The following is a 19,937-nucleotide window of genomic DNA, read 5'->3' as shown; positions in this document are numbered from 1 at the left end:
TTTGTCACACCCCACACCACTGGTGCTTCATTTCAGCGTGAACCTCACACCCTGTGACCAAGATGAGTCATTTCTTCCCGGGACCATCTTTCAGGGGATTCATCGTGATGTACCTCTCAGGTGAGTGTTATTTCCAATCCCACTCTCCCCTGGGGATTTGGTGGGCCTCCTCTGGCAAATAAGAGATCCAAAAAGGGACCAGCATAAGACAGAAAACCATCAGGCAGCCTGGAGAGAACAAAGGCCGTCCCTCCTCTGGGGCTTGGTGGGCAGTGAGTATGGCACCAGACTGCTATGCCTGCACTCAGAAGTCAAAAGACATCCCCATCCGCAAGATATACAACTGCCCTGGAAGATTCAATTTCTCAGCCTCAATTCCACATCATAGGCCTGTTAGAAGGAGGGGGCTCCTAGACAGTCAGCAGCAGCTAAGAGTTGGGATTTAATTTAGTTTTCTGGAAACACGAGGACACTTGTACCCTCAGGTGATGCAGAATTGTCTGTCTATACCACTGGGCAGCATGACTCGTCAGCCCATTTCCCGACTAGGTGATATCGTCTCCCCTTTATCATCAATAACCAGTCAATACCATGGTCAGTTACATTTAAATAAGAAAGAAAGTAGGAGGTTAAGTAAGCAAATACATAAAGGCAATTTTGTTTGTTTAAGACGTTCCAAGTTCAAATCAGAGTAGTGAAGATGGCTCTTGATACAGAAGTAGGTTATATTTCATGTTAATCCATTATGCCTTTCCAAATCTTGGCATCATTTGTATTAGCACTGTCTTGTAAATTCATGCAGGTTGATAAGCTTGGCCTCTTGTACCAGAAGCCTGAGTCCTCTCCCACTTGTACCGGGAGACTTGTATATAGCCAGAAACTTTACAACTTAACACTGAAGACAGATATAACTTTTCCTTTATTGCACATAAAGCTGTACAAGAGTGTCACAAAAGAGAGGTACTTCAATCACACTTCCAGCATTGGCTGAGGTTCTCCCAGCTGGATCAGTACAAAAAGGGGGGAACAACATCAGAAAAGAAATGGTTACAAAAACACCTGATCAGCAATCTTAGACTATGACATGGATGTTCCCCAGGCCACAGCACTGTCCCTTAGCATGCTGCCCAAGGGCACGTGGCAGTCAGGTTACGCTGCCTGCTTGCGTTTGGCAGTGGGAGCCATGGTCAGATTCTCTCCCACCTGAGAGGCCATGGCTGGCACCCCTCTGCAGCCTACTGAAATCAAATGGCAACTTCGTACTCGTGGCTCAACAAATGTCACATGAAAAGCACCTGGATGTTCATATTGATAACATGCAGAGAAGCAACACCACCAGCAGCTCACCATTACCACTTGGACAAAAACAATAAATAAAAATAAATTTAAAAAAATGTATTCCCACCTTCTGGGAAACGTTGCTTTATTCCTTTGTATCGTTTCATCAGATTGGGAGGTATTTAAGAACCTGAATCTTACACAACCCACCTGGAAGTGTGTATATGCATATATGTATATATTTACAACAGATCAACAACTACCATCATCATCTAAGGGAGGGATCACACGAGAACATTCACACTCAATGCATTTCCCTGTGGCCTCGGACTTTGCCAGCAACAAAAGGAGAACACAGGGCACTTGCCCCTTGACGTGTAAATCGTGGTGTATACCACCAACACCAACTACTCCTCAGACCTGGCAATCCAGAACAGAGACATTTCAATACAGAGGTGGGAGGGAATGTAAAAGTAGAACCAGAAGCATTTCTTCTAAAAGGCAATCTGCTGGCATCAACTCCTTGGACCGTCTTCTAGAAGACGCCACTTGGTGCCTGTTCCCAGCCTAGCCAGGAGATGGCGAGTTGAGGCCTGGAACCCGAGGCCTGGTTTTTCTTAAATGCCTCATCACCTGCCCAGAGGTTGCTTGTTGGAGTGAAGACGACAAACCGGTGAGGGTTCTTCAAGAGCTAAGGCTATGGGGCCTCTGCCCATGATACACACAAGCTAAAATCTAGATACTTCTTCCTGGGAAAGATAAAGCTCTTCATTCTCTGGACTCCAGTGGGCTTTAGGAATGGCTGAGAACTAAAGCAGGAGTCTACCTCAGAGTTGTGCAGGCAGTGCAACCACTCGAATGAAATGGACATTTTTTATTTGGTCTCGTGTTATGATGCCCCGGGAGAGGCCAACAGCAGAATGATCAGACCTTTCCCATACTTTCAGTAGCTCCCTGCAGTCTAGGTCCAACATTGCTAAGGAACCATCTCTGTCTGCAGGTAAAGCTTTGGGGAATACAAAGCAGCCTCAGTTCCACAGAAGCGCACACATGGCCAATTCAGAAATAGCAACAAAGAAGAAACTACTTCGAGGGACTGGGATCAATACACAGAAAATACGCACAAGTTCACTTTGATATTGCACTTCAGCGGCCCCATTTAAAAAAAAATCTCATAGCTAATTAGTTAATAATAAAAACAAAGGGGTACACTGGGATGTAAAATACAGAACACATACCCGGAAACAGCTTGTTCTTTATATTTCATGTCATCACTAAAAATACAGGAGCTCTACAGGCACAGCCAGCCTAGTCACATAAACTCAAACTGCACTGAACTTCAGCAAATGGAGAAAAAGGTGGATGCCTTCAAATTCAACGGATGGACCTATGGAAATTAGACCTTGAAAATCTCTTAAATTTCTATTCACCCTAGTCATGCAGAAAGGAAGCAAAAAGCACAGTTCATTGAAGATCCCAAGCACAACTCATGGCGGCAAGCAGTGGGGGTGGGGGGCTAATCTGCGCCTGGGGAGAGTGCGAGGGGAGTTGGGTTTTATTTCTGCACCCTTTGTTTCTCCCCTGTCCAGCCCCCTACTCCTATTTCACCCCACATTATGTAATAATTTAAAAAATACTATCAACCCATCCAGAAGATTGACTTGGGAGAGGCACAGTTCTTTTGTACACTGTTGACAAACAGCCCTGGAATCACAAGTTATACAGAGAAACGTTAAGTGAGCGCTACAAGCACAAACAGGAACAGGTAAACAACCAGACAGAGGAGCTGACACTGCATAGGAAAAACACAGTCCAGTCAGCACTGAAAGAACGCAGAAACGGCACCAAGAGGAGGGTATGTGGCTCCCCTCCCTGCCTTACTTGCTTTTTTTTTTTTTTTTTCCTTTTCTTTCTTTCTTTCTTTTTGTTTGTTTTTGGCTTAAAATTTCTGCTTTGAAAAATTAACTACTAGTGACTTTAAGAAGCTTGGACTTGTTTTGGCCCTACTGCAATGCCATTACAGTCGAGAATGTACTGTAAACAACCTTGGGGGGCTGGCCGCTGAGGTGGGGTCTTGCTGGAGTCCGGATCCTTAAGCGTTCCACTCTGGAAGACAAAAATGCAAGAGAGATAACAAAACAAAACAAAACAAAACAAAAACAAAACCTGAAGCAAATTCCAAAGAGAGCACCTGTGGCTCTGTGGCCTGGCTGCGGCGGGATCCGCTGAGATCTGGCCCTTGCCTTCCGTCCGGCCAAAAATACCAACGGGATTCTCAGCCTTTGGGGTTGGGGCTTGGAATCATTCTCCTGTGGAGCATCTGAAACCTCCTCAGCCTCTTTTTGCATCTCACTCCCTTTTAGACTTGTTCTTTCTAGGAGCTTTGTGTCTTCTGACACCATCTGGTTTCTTCTCTGGTGCCTGCCTGATGTTGGGCTCCCACTTGTACTGACAGGGACAGGCTTCCTGAAGGAAAGGGAGGATCAACACCAAACTCCAGAGGCTGGGCTGGGGGTGAGGTGACTCCAGAGGCAGGAAAGATGGGGCTGGATCCCTTCTCATCTAGAGTTAACTCCAGGATGGGATCAGTTCTGGGGCTGACTCAGAGGTCAGAGCCACTCTTGAGGCTGGGCTGGAAATCCCATGGGAGGAGCCTGAAGGAGGGGGCAGTCGTTTGTTTCCCAGCACCCGCCTCACTCAGAGGGAAGGAGTAAGACATTCATCTTTGTAAAAGTGCTCAAGGCCAAGCTGTTTTCCCTCCCAAACAGCATAATTACATTTTACCAACAGCCGGGCTCCACTTGCACTCGAGCTTTCTCTCCTCCCAGCTGTGTGATTCTGAGTATGCCCTGACAGGATCAAAAGATTCATGTGACTTCACTTTGTCTAACATTTGTATAAAGGCAGTGATCACTTGGAGTTTGAATTCAGCACAGGAGAAATGCCCTAAAAACCTAAGAGCTGCCAAGTGGGCTGATGGTGATGTCAAAGAGGCAAAGCCTTCCAAGGCAAGGCTGCGAGATGGGCTAAGTATGACCTCAGCATTCTCCCACTACCTCTTTCAGTGCTCCTGTCTCCTTGTGACAAGACCCCCAGCCCTAGCCCCGTGTTGAAGCTGTTTCTCCTATTTCCCATTTCTCCCAGGGCCCTCAGATTATGGCCATTCATCTCCCCTCCTGCCGATTAAGGCCAGTTTTCACCTCCACTATCAGGGAGGTAGAAGTGTCACTTTCTTTTAATAGTAGCACTGCCTAAAACCAGTCTGTGAATAGAATTTCAGATAGTTATAGCCAGGGAGCTTTTGGAAGGTCCTTAGAGTCACGATTCTATCTAATCCAATCCAATCCATTAGATTGCCCATTCTATCTAAGACCCCAGCCTCTCACAAATCACAAATTCCCCTCTTCCGAGTTCTCTCAGGATCCCTGAGGCTTGGGAATACCTATTAGATAAGCCATCCAGAGACCACTCTATCCAGTCATCAAGGCCTGCCCATTTTTCTTGCTTGGTATCTTAGATTCACCACCTCTTGACCAACTCTGGTCAGATCTATATTATTTCTTGCTTAGGCTACTATAAGAGTCTCCTAATTTTTCAGTCTTGTCTCTGTCCAATTTGTCTTCTCCATGGCTCCCTATTATCCTCCTAAAGTCCTTCCCTAATTTTGCTACTTGACTGCTCTAAATGATTTACAGCTAACACTTAACTGAGTGCTTACTATGTGCCAGGTAATGTGATGGGCACTTCTATGCAGTATCTCCCTTAACTTCACAACAGCTCTAAGGGTAGAAATGATTATTCTCAGCATCCCTAATATTTAGATAAGGAAAATGAGGCACAAAGAAGTTTGGGTAAACAGCCCGAGGTCATACGGCGGAGGCTAACACAGCTGGGTTGGGAACCAGACACTCTGACTCTCACATTCTCTCCTCACTGCCTACAAATCCTGTCCACATTCTTCAGGCTGGCACCGGAAACTTGCTTCAGCTCGGTCACAATCGGCCTTTCTAGCCCTCTCTCTCCACTATGTCCTAAACACTCACTGTGTATTCTCAAGTCTAGGCCACACCACTGTTTAGGCCTAGTACCCTCCAGGAATGCCTTCTCTCCTTTCCTACCAATCCAATCCAATTCAACACATCTTGGAGGCATAAATCATGTTCTATTCCATCCATGAAATCTTCCCTTCTGACAGCCCCTTTTCATGGTGAGCTCTTCTCTGAAACCTGTCATAGCACTTAATAGACTCATACTAAAGGGACCATCTGCAGTGCTGCCTTGCCATCCTGTAGACTGAATGATGCTCCTGAAAAGACTGCCAGGTCCTTGAGGACAAGGACTGCATCTTCATGTTCTCATGAACTTCTAACAAATACAGTGCCCATTTGGTTTTTAAAGAAAAATTGGGCTACATGGCCTGTTACTGGGACTATTTATTTAAAAGTTAAACTAGTTAAAATCAGAAATGTTCCCAACAAAGAAAGGACCGGAACAGGTGAATTCTACCAATCATTCCAATTAGAATTAATACTAAAACTGTCAGACTCTTCCAAAAAATTGAAGAGGAAGGAACAAGACCTAACTCATTCTATGAAACCAACATTATCCTAATACCAAAAGCCAGATACTAAAAGATACTACAAGAAAAGAAGAGTATGGACCAATTTCTCTAATGAAGACAGATGTAATGATTCTCAAAAAATACTTGCAAACTGAATCCAACAACACATCAAAAGAATTATACACCATGATCATTTATTCCAGGCATGCAAGGGTGATTCAATGCAAGAAAATCAATTACTGTAAAGCACCACATTAACATATTAAAGGGGAAAAATCACATGATCATCTTGATTGATGCAGAAAAGGTATGTGACAAAATCCAGCATCCTTTCTTGAAAAAACACTTTGAAAGATAGAAATAGAAGGAAGCATCCTCAGTATGATTAGGGCATATATGAAAAACCCACAGCTAACATTGTATTCAATGGTGAAAGACTGAAAGCGTTCTCTCTAAGATTTGGAATAACACAAGGATTCTCACTGTCACCAGTTATTCAATATTGTGCTAGAAGTTCTAGCTAGAACAGTTAGGAAAGAAACAGAAATAAAAGGCATTCAAATTGTAAAGTAAGAAGTAAAAGTTCCACTGTTTGCAGATGACATGATCCTAGATATAGAAAGTCCAAAAAATCTACAACTAAGCCACTGGAGCTAATAAACAAGTTCAGCAAAGTGGTGGGATACAAGATCAACATGCAAAAATCAGTAGCATTTCTATACACTAGTAATGAGCAAGCTGAGGAGGAAATCAAAACAATTCCATTTACAATAGCCACTAAAAGAATCAAGCATCTAGGAATAAATTTAACCAAGGATGTAAAGGACCTGCATGTAGAAAATACAAAACATTGCTTAAAGAAATCAAAGAAGACCTAAATAAGTGGAAGGATATTTGGTGGTCATGGATTGGAAGACTAAATATCAAGATGTCAATTCTACCCAAATTTATTTACAGATTCAGTGCAATCCCAATCAAAATTCAAACAGCCGACTTTGCAGAATTGGAAAGGTCAATCATCAAATTTATTTGTAAGGGCAAGGGGTCCTGAATAGTCAAAAACATCTTGAAAAAGAAGAATGAAGTTGGAGGACTCACACTTCCTGACTTTAAAGCATATTACGAAGCTACAGTCATCAAAACAGCATGGTACTGGCATAAGGATAGATACACTGATCAAAGGAACTGAATTGAGAATGCAGAAATAGACCCACACATCTATGGCCAACTGACTTTTGACAAGGCTGCCAAGTCCACCCAGTTGGGACAGAACAGTCTCTTCAACAAATGGGCTGGGACAACTGGATATCCATATCCAAAAGAATGAAAGAAGATCCCTACCTCACACCATATACAAAAATTAATTCAAAATGGATCAAAGACCTAAATATGAAAGCCAGAACCATAAAACTCCTAGAAGAAAATGTAGGGAAGCATCTTAAAGATCTTGTGGTAGGCAATGGTTTCTTAGACTTTATACCCAAAGCACAAGTAATAAAAGAAAAAAAAAATAGATGGGACCTGCACAAAATTAAATACCCCTGTGCTTCAAAGGACTTTGTCAGGAAAGTGAAAAGGCAGCCTATGCAATGGGGGAAAAAATTTGGAAATCACATAGCTGATAAGGGTTTAATATCCAGAATATATAAAGAAATCCTACAACTCAACAATAAAAAGACAACTTAAAAATGGGCAAAAAACTCGAATAGACATTTTTTCCAAAGAAGAAATACAAATGGATAGAAAGCATCTGAAAAAATGCTCAACATCACTAGCTATTGCAGAAATGCAAATCAAAGCTACAACTGAGATATCATTCCACACTCACTAGAATGGCCACTATTAAAAAAACCAGAAAACTACAAGTGTTGGAGAGAATGTGGAAAAACAGGGACACCCATACGTTGCTGGTGGGAATGTAAAATGGTACAGAGTCTGTGGAAGGCAGCCTGAAAGTTCTTCAGGAAGCTAAGTATACAACTGCCTTATGATCCATCAATTCTGCTACTAGGTATATACCCAGAAGAACTGAAAGCAGGGATGCAAACAGACATTTGCACACTGATGTTCATAGTGGCATTATTTATAACCGCCAAAAGATGGAGAACTTAAGTGTCCATCAACCGATGAATGGATAAGCAAAATGTGATATATACATATGATGGAATATTATTTAGCATATGAAGTCCTGATGCATGGGACAATGTGGATGAACTTGGAGGACATCATGTTGAGTGAAATAAGCCGGGCACAAAAGGACAAATATTGTATGATTTCACTGATATGAACTAATTATAACAAGCAAACTCATAGAGTTAAAATCTAGAATATAGGTTACCAGGAGATAGAATGGGGGTAGAGAATAGGTGGCTGATGATTAATTTGTGCAGAATTTCTATTTAGGTTGATTGTAAATGTTTGGAATGGACAGAAGTGATGGTAGCACATTATTTTGAGTGTTATTAACAGCACTGAATTATGTGTATGAATGAGGTTGAAAGAGGAAGTGTAAGTTCGTGTATGTTACTAGAAGGAAAGCTAGAGGATTATACACGGGACTCTATCACAGAGTTGATACCTCAGTTCAGACACTCTTATTCTGTAGAACTGTTAATTTGTAGTCAAACAAATCCCCTTTATAAAAGCCAACCCATTTCTGGTGTTTTGCATAATGGCAGCATTAGCCAACTGGAACAAGCTTCAAGAAGCAGAAATTGCTTCCATCAAGACTGCCTAACTTCCCTTACCCCCACCCCCCCACCCACCCATCAGATACACTCCAAAATCTCTCATAGCAAGCTATTAAGATGGGGAAGCAAAGTGACTGGAAGGAATTTGGGCTTTGGAGTTAGGAAGGTCTTGGATTCAATGCACATCTGCCTTGCTAGCTCTGTGACTTTAGGCAAGTTATTTCACCCCTGTGAGCTGGGCATTTCTTCACGGGCTTTCTGTGAGATAAAATGTGATAACATCTATATAGCACCTGGCCCCAGTATGTGATAAATGGGATACAATAGGTGATGGTGATGGTGCTACTGGTGAGGCCATTTTCCTTTGCGGCCCTGCTGCTTCCTAGGTCTCACTCCCATGATGGACTTCCCCATGCAGTATGCTCCGATCCCAGGGATTTGGAGAACTTTATTCAGTTATGATGGTAAAGCCTCCTCTGGGCTTCCCTGAGAGGGATACTCAGGTGAAAGAAAGCCAGAGTTGGATTCTTCAGTGAGTACACATAGTCACACAGTTCGTGGAGCCAATGGACTGGCTCTTGCTTGCCCCCTCCTCCAGGGGCTCACTCTGTGTTCCACAGAAGGCTGCTGAAGTATAACCTCAGATATTGGTCAAGAACAGCTTAAGATTTTTCCCTCCCAGAGTAGTGGTATTCTCAGAGAAAGTTATGAAAAGACCACACAGCAAGAGGGTACAACCTTGGCCAATGGGTAAAAGCCCCACAAAGGCAAAATGTCATTTACAATAAGAAGAACTTTCTATAGTAAAAACAGTGGAAGAGGCTGTTTTGGGAAAGAGGAGAGTTCCCTGTTGCTGGATATGTTCATGCAAAGGCTAGAGGATTATCTAACAAAGATACTGTTGAGAATAATCCATGAAATGTGAGATAGACTAGATAAACACTAAGGTTCCTTCCATCCCTGAGAATCTATGATTTCAAGGAAAACTTTTTAAATGCCATAAATTAAGCTCAAATGGTAGAACTCTAGACCCTGGGATGAGCTTACAGGGGTGATCATACCATGGAGGCTGGCCCTGGCATTCCCAAGCCACCGAAAATACAAGTAAGACCCTCAAGGATGAACTGAGCCCAAATGTTTCCTTCCAAAAGCTCCAGGGGAAGAGCTCCCAGAGGCAGTCCTTCAGGCTGGAGCCTGGGAATGTGCCTTGGCCACCCTTGTCTGGCGCCTTAGGGAGCTTCTCCTGTCTCCAGCTCCACTGAGGTTGTAGACTGAAGACTTCCCAGGGGCTATGGTAGGCAGGGAGGAGAGTCCCCACGGACTGTCCCTAGCTAGGCTGAGACATTCTGGCTCCTCCTACAAGCCTTCTGTCTGCTATGGTCTGAGGGCCTATTCCCTGTGGGGTTTGGCTACCAGGGGATCTGTCTCCAGTCACCAAGAGCTGCCTGGGATGCTGAATTCCACAGAAGTCTGGCCACTCCGGCGTCACTGCCCAAATCTGGCCTGTAGCCAGCCTGCAGCAGAAACTCATGGCCAGGCTGAGCTGTGGTTTCCCTTAGACATTTGGGCTGACTCAGGTAAGAATGTGAAGTCCAGTGCTTATGCCCAGCTACACACACAAAAGAAGGGGGAATAAATGGTCTTAGAGCAGCATAAGAAAAGAAAATCGCTGAGCTTAAAGGATGACTAGGATGACAACGAGCTCAGACGGTGTCAATTTCCAATGCTGCTGCCAAAAATTTATGTAGCTGGAAGTGCATCAGAAGTCTGGTGTCTCAACAAGGGGAGGCCATAGATTTATTGCTCTTTTGGTTGATCAAGCCCCCTGAGAGAGCACGACAACCAGTTCTGGGTACCTGTTTTAATAGGGACACTGGTGTAATAAAACAAGCCCATGGAGTAGATAGGATAATGAGAAGTCTGACGATGATATCTTTCCTCATGCGACTATGGGCAAGTTATTTTATCTCTGAGTCTTAGTTTCCCCAGTGGGCAGAAGGTAAGGATTAAGTGAAGTAATTGGAAGTACCTAGGGCTTAGTAGACGAGCGAAATTGATCAAATGTAAGTCTGAAAAATGTCAAGGGCTGGTTTGGGTAATAATAGTGTGCTTCCTGCATTAGAAGTGTTTAAGCAGAGTGTGGACAAGCTCTGGTCAAAGAATCGCTAGAGAGGGCTCCAGTAGTTGCAGGTAGATGATTTCTACAGGCTCTCCTGGCTCTGGGCTTCCATTAATTCTTTCATGCATTGTGCAGTTAAGTAGGTTCCTGAGATAGGAGACAATCCCTTCCTACCCCCCAGAGTCCTGAGCTCAACAAGACCCCAAGGCCTGTGGGCCTTTCTGGGGTAAGAGGTGATGGCCAATCCACCAGTGCAGAGGTGCCCTGCATGAACAGACTGGGAGGGTCTTGGCAAGGAGAGGGTACTGCAGCCCTCCATCAAAGCTAATTGGGCTGGGTTTCCTGTGATGCTAACCCACTGGACTTTAGTGATCAGATATGCCAGGGAGAAGCTAGGAGAGAGCTGGTTGTCCTGGTGAAGCTCCAAGACTCCTCCCAGAGTGCAGGTCCAGCAATTGGTTGTTGGGAGGAAGAGAACAAGGATTTCCCAAACAAAGGGTCACATATGCCCAGCTCTTTCCACTCTTGCCTTTCCCTGTGCTCTGGCGGGAGCACCAACAAGGCACAGTGACAGTATTATCTCGAGTTCTCTGAACTAGGGGTGAGATGATCCATTGCTCCTGCTTATAGCTGTGTCACTTGAACAAGTCATTGGCATTCTCTTTGGCAAAGACATGTAAAACAGAGAGAAATACCAGCCCGATCTAGCTCATGTGAGTGTTGTGAGGCTCAAAACAATGGATGTGCTTTGTAAACTGGGAAGTGCTAGGCAAATATATGTGACCACTGCTAATATTATTTAACAATAACTATCAGTCCAAGGAATTAAGCTTTAATGGTTGAATTTCAGGTGTCAATGGAAAAGATATTTTTGGGTGGCTTACTGTCACCTGGCACATTGTAATTCAGTGTGTGGAGAATTAAACTGAAACCAGATTATTCAGATGGCTCTGGGCTGGCTATACCATGCCCTCCAAATATCACTGACTTGGTCCCAGTAAGGGCGCCACAGAGGCACAAAGGTCAGTTCAGAAAGAGTAAACATTAGCTCTCGAGGTGACCCGAAAGGAAATCACTGGCCTGGGAGAGAAACCAAGTCCGTGGGTAAGGGTTTGTGGGTTTTTGTCAAAGGCACCTTTAATTTCCCAGCCTGCCGCTGTCAGCAGTCAAGCTGGAAGAGGGGAGCTCCTCTCTGCGGTCCCAGCAGGATGGAGAGCTGAGGAAGGAAAGGCATCGAGTGACTCAACTCTTGAGAGTTGTTGGCCTGAGTCCAGCAGCCTCCACTGAGAAGGAAGGGCCTGTGCTTGCTCAGCATATATGAGACAGGAAATTAGGAAAGGGTCCCAGGGTCTAGCCCCAGGAAAAGAGGCCAGGCCAAGCTCCTTGCCCGACGCACCACAGAACTATTCTGATCAGCTCCCTCAGGTCCACTCCCCGGTCTAGGACCCCAGGGGGAATGAGGCAGTGGGAAGGAATGCGGTTCTGGAGGTTGTAGGTTCAGTCAGGGCAAAGGGGACAGCATGTTTGCAGGCACCTTGGGATCTTTCTGGGCTGTCCCCTGGAGTCACCAGTGCCCACCTTCCTTCCTCTGAGGGGTTATAAAAAGCAATCAAGCTGCTCCTCCTTCCTCCCTGTGGGGTGTTGTTGCTCTGAGGCTGGAGCTCATTTCTAGGACTGGGGCCATCCCACATCCTAAGGACATAAGAGATGTCCCACGGGGCCAGTCCATAGGTCCTATGGGGGCACTGAGGACCAGGTCACCCAAGGTCAGAATGTCAGTTTCAAGTGATTAAAGACGTCCCTTAAAAGTTAAGACAGCCCCCAAATAGTTTCCCTTTATAGTCTGTTAAGGGAGCTAGTCACCAGTGACTTTATCTGAACCTGCCTCAAATCGCATCACATTCTCAGCTTATACTCACTGGGGAACAAATTCCTTAAAATCAGCCCTGCTGTGGGAAGCAGGAAGGCAATTCATTCGTCCTAAATTTACCTCTTTGAGGCTCAAGTGCAGCCTTCTTACTCCCATGTTTGGGATTTGAGGAATGATTATAACCCCCTCCCTAACTGCATGGCTCTTTAGACTCCCCCTCCTTAGCCTGGGTCTCCTCAAACTAAAAGAGACCTCATCTTTACAAGCCTTTGTGGCTGGAAAGACCTGGCTGGACGTGTTTTTGAGTATCTCTTTAGACCAGAGAACCAGTTAGAAAGGATTGGAGATCATCCTACCAGAGGCCAGATGTTATTTGGCCTTAGTTCTTCAATTCTGAACTCTCATTGCTGCCTGTCCCAGGTTCTGTGGCTAGCACATAGCCTTGGTCACAGCATTTCCAATCTGGAAAGAGATTTTAAAAGTTATCTGCTTCAACAACCCTCACTGGGCCAGCCAATTCTTTTACAACTGCTCTCACCCATGGTTCCTCCTACCCCTGCTTCAACATCAGCAATGATGTGGCAAGTGTATGCTACGTCCCAGAGCAGCCATTTCCTCTCAGTGTTAGAAAGTTTATTCCTTATGCCAGACCAAAGCTTGTCTTTCAGCAGGTTTGCCTTTTGGTACTAGTTCTATCCCATGACGGCTATCAGAGAGCCAAAGGTATGAAGTTTCCTTGAGACAACTGCTCATCATCTGTGGTTCCTTTCACTCACAGGACAGCTCAGGGTAGTGCAAGAGGCTTGTCTTTCTCTTGGACACCATATGTATATCAATGCACACAAAGGCAGAATCTTAGAATCACTCCTATGGGCCTAACCCACAAGCCAAAGAGGGGCACTGAACAGAGACCAGCACCCACCTCAGTCCGTCAGTGTCTGAAATTCTTGCATTATCAGATCAGTCCCTTGTGTCTGGAAGACTTTACAAGAAAATAAAAAGAGTGGGAGTAGTGTAATGGGAAATGACAGAAAGATTAGCCACATGAAGGACAGCATCAGGACACCATCTCTACTGACAGGATCTGGAAGCTTTATCCACCTGAAGTTCTCTCCCTGGTTCCTGGGCATGTCTCAGAAGCAGCACACACTTCTCCAGAGCACCAGGATTTAAGGCCCAGCTCAGATCCCAGGTGAAAGAACCTGAATCAGAGCATGAGGGCAGTGGGGTGGGGGATGATGGGAGAGCAGGGAGTACAGGCTCTGTAGGTATATAGCCTGGAGGCTTTGGCCGTCACTGGCCACCAGGTGTCACTGCCACCTTGAGAACAGTCTCCCTAAACCACTTCAGAGTCCTCAGTGTCGAGGGTCAGTTGCCCAGGTCAACATTCAGGACAGCCCCAGGGCGGGAGGTTGAGTCAGGCTGCAGTCAAGCTGTAATCAGCCAGATTGGGCTTTGCCACTCATCTCTCTGCTTTCTGTGTCATAACCAATGCCTCTTACACCCCTGTCCCTAGTCCTGTTAACCAGCTGGGACCTACTCCCATGACTTTGTTCTTTCTTTGTTATGGTTAACTCATCTTGGACCAGAGGGCTGGCTGATCACAAGGTAAGGTATGCCTTCTTCCAAGCCCCTGCTCCCCACCTGCCCCCACCTCCTTAGGTATTCTAGAATCAAAGAAATGAAAGCTCTAATGGTGGAGTTGCAGGCAAGGAGAGAGAGAGAGAGAGACAGACAAACGGTTAGTCATAAATCTGTCCTGATCTCGGCCCAGAATTCTGGGCAAGAAGTAACTACTAGGGCTTGTGAATCAGATTTAAAACTCCTTTGGCCTGAGCTCCCAGAGCCATGGGAGAAAGAGGCCAGTGACAGGGGCTTGACTGTGACTGACTGACAGTGGTCTGTGGGTTCAGATCACCATGCAAAGAACTGGCTGGGCCTGCAAAGACCTGGCTGGGATCTAGCTAGTGTCCTTTGGTTTACATCCCTTGCACATTACCAAAGTTGTTCCTAGGATCCTGATGTCAACTCCAATAGGCTAATAGGGCTGTTAAAGATATTCCAACTGGGAACTCAGTCAACAAATATGTACTGCAATGGTATATCAAGGGGAGTGGGGCAGTGGGAGTGGTTCACACTGGTGGGAGGAAAGTTTTATCACTGACATTTGTATAGAATTGCTAGCATATGATGATCATGAAAAAGGAAGACAGCTTTTGGTTGGTTTTATTGTTGTTGTTTAAAGTCTCTACAGAGGACTGACTGCACCTGGGCAGACCACTCCCACACACACCCCTAGGCCCTAGACATGCAGCATTGGGTCCCTACTCTCAAGGAGCTTACATTTTAATGGAAGAGACAAAGAAGTAAATAGACAAGAATAAACTTGGCAGAAAATTAAAGAAGGGAGAGGTGGTAGCCAGTGACTAGTTGGCAACTTGGATTGGATGGCTGAGGAAATAACAGTTATACTGTTGTGAAGGAGCCGGCCATGCAAAGATCAGGAGCATTTCAGACGGAGGACACAGCTAACGCGAAGGCCCTTACCAGGGTGGCTCAGGCATGGGGGGGCGAGAGCGAGAATGGTTGAGGGTAAAGAGGAAAGTAGGGGCCTAAACAAATTGCTTGAGGAAATTGGGTGAGGGGTGGGTTTAAGGGAAAAAGAGTTCTGCTGTGGCTGAGTTTTATTCAAGATGCCAAGTAAAGTGTCAACAGGAGTTAAAAATTAAATATGGTATTTGTGCTGGTTTTAAGCTGTTATATACCCCAGAAAAGGTCATGTTCTTCTAGTCTATTCCCGTGGGTGCAGACCTGTTGTGGTGAGACAATTTGAATAGGTTGTTTCAGTTGAGATGTGACCCACCCAATTCAAGGTGGGTCTTAACCCTTTACTGGAGTCTTTATGAGAGGATAAAGGACGTGGAAAAAGCCCAGAGAATTCAGAGAGAGAAACACTCAGAGAAGTTTGCAGAGAGCTTTGAGAGAGTAAAGCCCCAGAGGAGCTAAAAGAGGAACCACAGAGAAAGCCACTGAAACCAGAAGCTGAAGGCAATGAAACCCAGGAACAAAGGACCAGCAGATGCCGACCATGTGCCTTCCCATGTGACAGGGGTGTCCCAGATGCCAGCAGCCTTTCTTCAAAGAAGGTATTCTCCTGTTGATACCTTAATTTGGACATTTTCACGGCTTTAGAATTGTAACTTGTAAGCTAATAAATCCCCATTGTTAAAAGCTGGTCTGTTTCTGGTACATTGCATTCCAGCAGCTTTAGCAAACCAAAACAGTTCAAAGGAGAAGCTAGGACAGGAGATAGACATGAACAGGCCAAGATCACCAAGGAATGTACATAGTGAGACCAAGTTCTGAGGCACTGATATTTAGAGGTTTAGTAGAAGTGGAGGAGCCAGCAAAGGAGGCTGAGAAGAAGCCAATAAGGTAGAATGAACACCAGGCAATGTGTATGGGGGTGGCGGTGTCACAGAAGCCTAGAAATGAAAATATTTCAAGAAGGATGGAGTGCTCAGCTGTGTCAAATGCTACTGAAGACACATGAGATAAGAACAAAAGAGAGTGACCACTGGAGTTGGTGACATGGAGAGACTTTGACAAGAGCACCTGGTGGGGGTAGAAGGCTGACTGGAGTGGACTGAGTAGAGAATATGATGTGACGTGGGAGAGATACTGACAAAAACCACTCAAGAGGACTGACTGAGAAGGGAGTTCAGAGGGATGGGGCAGTAGATGAAAGGAAATATGAGGCTTTGTTTTTATCTTAATTTTTAAAATGGGACTTGTCTATATGTTGGTGTGATAATCTGCTGGAAAAGAAGACAGAAGACAGGATACTCGAATCAAAAAGGAGGCAGGATCCAGATAGCAAGTGGAGGATGGGCCTTAGAAGCAGATTCACACGGATAAAGATGCCAAGGGTGACACTGTTGGATGCCTCCTGTCTTCCAAATGGCCTGGGATCAAGGCACAAGGCTCAGAGGGAGCTAAGAGAGGATACTTTCAATTTAGAATATAAATAAGTTTTGGACAGAAACTGTATCTCATTCATCATTATAGCTCTAAGAATCTAGCATCCATTTACTAACTGGTATTAAGCACGTATTCTTGGCTAGGCTTGTGATCGCCAGTGGAAACAGAGATGAATAAGGCATGGTCCCTATCCAGAGGGACTGACAGTGCTTGGGAAACATTTTGCTAAATTAATTCAAACATGCGATCTGAGAATTGACAGGGATCTAGAGGTCATCTAATTCAAACTCTAGTTTATAGGTGAGGAAACACAGATCTAGCTGCCCAAGGTCCATACACTACGGCAGAGTGAGGACTAGCACCTGAGTACAGAATCTTAGCACAGTGTACCTTCCACAACATCCTGCTGTAGCTTCGAATGTTAGGTTGAGCAGAGAAAAGCTTATCCTTGAGTCTGACTGGCTTTGCTTTGAGGGGCTTCTACAGAAGGCCCTATCCTTAGGAAAGCTCATTTCTTACCATGCTTCCTGCATATAATCCACATTGGAGATTTCTCTTTAAAATGTTTAAGCTGCAATATTTAATGTTTATAAAAAGACGAGCTTATCTGAAGAGGAGCTAATGCCTTCTGTGAAGTAGAAAAAAATTATTGTGTGACTTCTGTTACTGAACTTTTATGCTTCAGATATTTTCATGTAATCTATATTTTATTGCTAGAAGGGAACTTAGAGGTTTGTTTTTGTTGTTGTTGTTGTTTGGTTCAATCCTTCCTTTTAACACAAAGGTGCTGAGGCACAAAGAGGGGAAGAAATCTACCCAAAGTCACCTTGTGAGTCAGTGGCAAGGACAGGTCTAAACCCAGATCTCCTGACTCTCAGCATGAGCATAGCTTTCATTCTAGTTCAGAATGACTTTCCTTGCAGAAGGCCAAGAAAGAATGCTACACACATTTATAGAAATACATAAGGACCTTTCGCAGGATCCCTAAGTGGCTCATTTTTATCTTGCCTGGGCAGCGTCAGCCTGTCTTATCCAGTCATAAACTCTTTAAGAGACTACCAGATGTTCTCTGTATTTCTCAGGGTTAAACGGAAGAAGGGGACTGCTTGTCACTCTCTCTACAGCAAAGACAGCAAAAATCTGCCAATCCCATTTTACAGAGTGGCTGGGTGGACTAAACAGACCCAAGTCTCTTGACTCCATCAGATTAACAAAATCATAAAATCTAACCTTGGGACTGATATTTTTTTAACCACGAAAATCTTTTTATCACTTCTAGTTAAGTACAATCTTTAAATAATGGGCTTGCATCTCTGACAAGCAATTAAGCTTTGATCTCCTAATCATCATACTGTAATTCTCTAGTAACTACCATTCCCGAAGTGCAGGGAACAGATTCTTGCACTTGGTCAGACATCGGACACGGTGTGAACCAGCTAAGAATGTGTGAAACACCCACAAGAGGTAATATATGATAACCTCTTGCCACAGGGGACTACTTTCAACTTGGATACCCAAAGGGAGTCAGAGGCAACATCTATCAGCCCAGATGTTCCCATTTATCCAGCATCAGCAAGGCTGGAAATACACTACTCCCAAGAAATTTTTAGAGCTCAAAAGGTACTTAGATATCATCTCATATTACAGATGGGGAAACTGAGGCACAGGAAGACTACTTACTTGCCAATTGTCACACTGTTTTATTTTAGTCGTTTTAATAGAAATCTTTCTCATATATTATGTTTCCAGGCTTCTTAAAAAAAATATGGAATACTGAGTAAAATTTAACCCTTTCTTGATGATTCAGGCTCATTATTATGAACATCAACTATGCTATTATGCGATGAGTCTGTGATATTCAAATGAGAAGAGAAATGTAAGGTAATTTGCTTCTATACTAAATAATCCAGACTGTTTTATACTGTTTTTTTTTTTTTTTTTTTCTCTTTCACCTCCAGAGTAAGGCTGTTGGCTTTCTCTTCTTTCTTACTGAAGAATTTCTAGAATCCAATTATCTTTGCTTCTGACTATAGTATAACACCCTGAGAGGCACTGATCTTTAGAAAAGGATTGACGATCTCAAAGCCTGAGGTTGCAGGGATCCCAAGTTCAGAGCTGCTTACTTACATAGTAACAACAAACTTCTACTGGGTGTTTGTTATGTGCTATGCCATATTTTAGATGCATTACCTATTTAATTCTCGTAACTTATGATATATTATCTCTCCTGAGACACAGATAAGGACCTTATCCAAGATCACAAATCTAGTAAATGGAGGGTCCAGGATTCAAACTTCAAAGCCCACACTGAATCCCTATTCTATTCCCACTAACTTTTTGAAACAAGATTCTGAGAGAATTCTCATTCACAAATGATAAAAATCGAGTCCAAAAAAATGGCAGTAACTTCCCCCCAAAGTTGTACAGCAGGTTAGGGGCAGAGCTAGACTAGGATTCAGTTCTTTGATTCACTGTCTCAAGTTCTTACTGCTTCTTTATACAAAATTCAGTGGAGAGAAGAGTTTGGAGATATTTTTGAAAAGTGACATACCTGCTAGGCTGGACTAAAGACCCTCAAGCCTGCAGGGTCTCTGTTTTCCTTTGGCCCATTCTAGAGCCTCAGGGCCTGATGTTCTACAGAAGCTTCCATATGGGTTTCCCACCACACCTGCAGCTGTCCCACTGTCCCTGTGGGTGTGACTGCCCATGCAGTCCTGCACCACAACCAACTGAAGAATGCTGCCTCCTCCCTTTTACGAAGGAAAGCAGATCTCTAATCTGAGTTTTGCCTGTTTTCTCTCTCCCAGAATGAGGGATCTGACTCTCTCCTCTCTCTTTCTAAAAGCAGACTAGCAGATTCCCTGGAAAGACCCTTTTCCTCTGCAAATTTAGTGGACCTGTCTCACACAGTGAACAGCTGGTAAGAGGTCCAACCCAGCCCCATCTCAGTTTAAAAGTGGGAGCATCCTGGGTTCCAGGAGAAACTGGGGCTCTAGTTCCCAGGAGACTCCAAGTCCAGAAGAAAGAGATCCTGTACCCACTTCATCCTGGACAGTTCTAAGGCTGGTACTGCAGACTAACGAGAAGGCCCCTATAAGGGGTGGTGTGAGACAATGAGGCCTCTGGTCAGGAGGGGAGGTAAGGAAAGGAAGAGGAAGCAGACTCCTCAGATCCAATCCAGGCCTGTGGTTATCTGACCTCAACGCCATCCTACAGCCACCAAAGTCTAGAGGTGGGCCCAGGAATGGTTCTTAGCTCTCCTGTGTCTCTTCTCAGCTACTTACCTGTGGCTGCTGGGTGGTTAAGGGTCTTTGAGGAGACAGGGCAGGGGTCCTGGACAGCAGCTGATTCATCTTGCTGATGACTAGTTCAGTGATGAGCTGTCTGTCCTCCACCTGGTGTTCCCCAATCAGTGGCATACTGCAGTCCATGACCTGG

At 44.5% G+C, this 19,937-nt stretch overlaps 1 protein-coding gene across 1 annotated transcript in view; it reads right to left on the bottom strand.

Annotated features, from left to right (window-relative positions):
• The window catches only part of SYN2 (synapsin II), a 169,533-nt gene that overhangs the window by 4,272 nt on the left and 145,324 nt on the right, over positions 1–19,937 (bottom strand). Inside the window, exons 10-11 of the mRNA XM_037802165.1 lie at positions 19,784–19,933; positions 3,324–3,384 (exon numbers count right to left, since the gene is read on the bottom strand). Of these exons, the coding sequence (XP_037658093.1) occupies positions 3,324–3,384; positions 19,784–19,933 (211 nt within the window). The remainder of the gene's footprint in view (positions 1–3,323; positions 3,385–19,783; positions 19,934–19,937) is intronic.

Source organism: Choloepus didactylus, chromosome 1, assembly GCF_015220235.1.
Source record: "Choloepus didactylus isolate mChoDid1 chromosome 1, mChoDid1.pri, whole genome shotgun sequence".
Classification (NCBI taxonomy): domain Eukaryota; kingdom Metazoa; phylum Chordata; class Mammalia; order Pilosa; family Megalonychidae; genus Choloepus; species Choloepus didactylus.
This window is presented reverse-complemented; position numbering and strand designations above follow the sequence as displayed.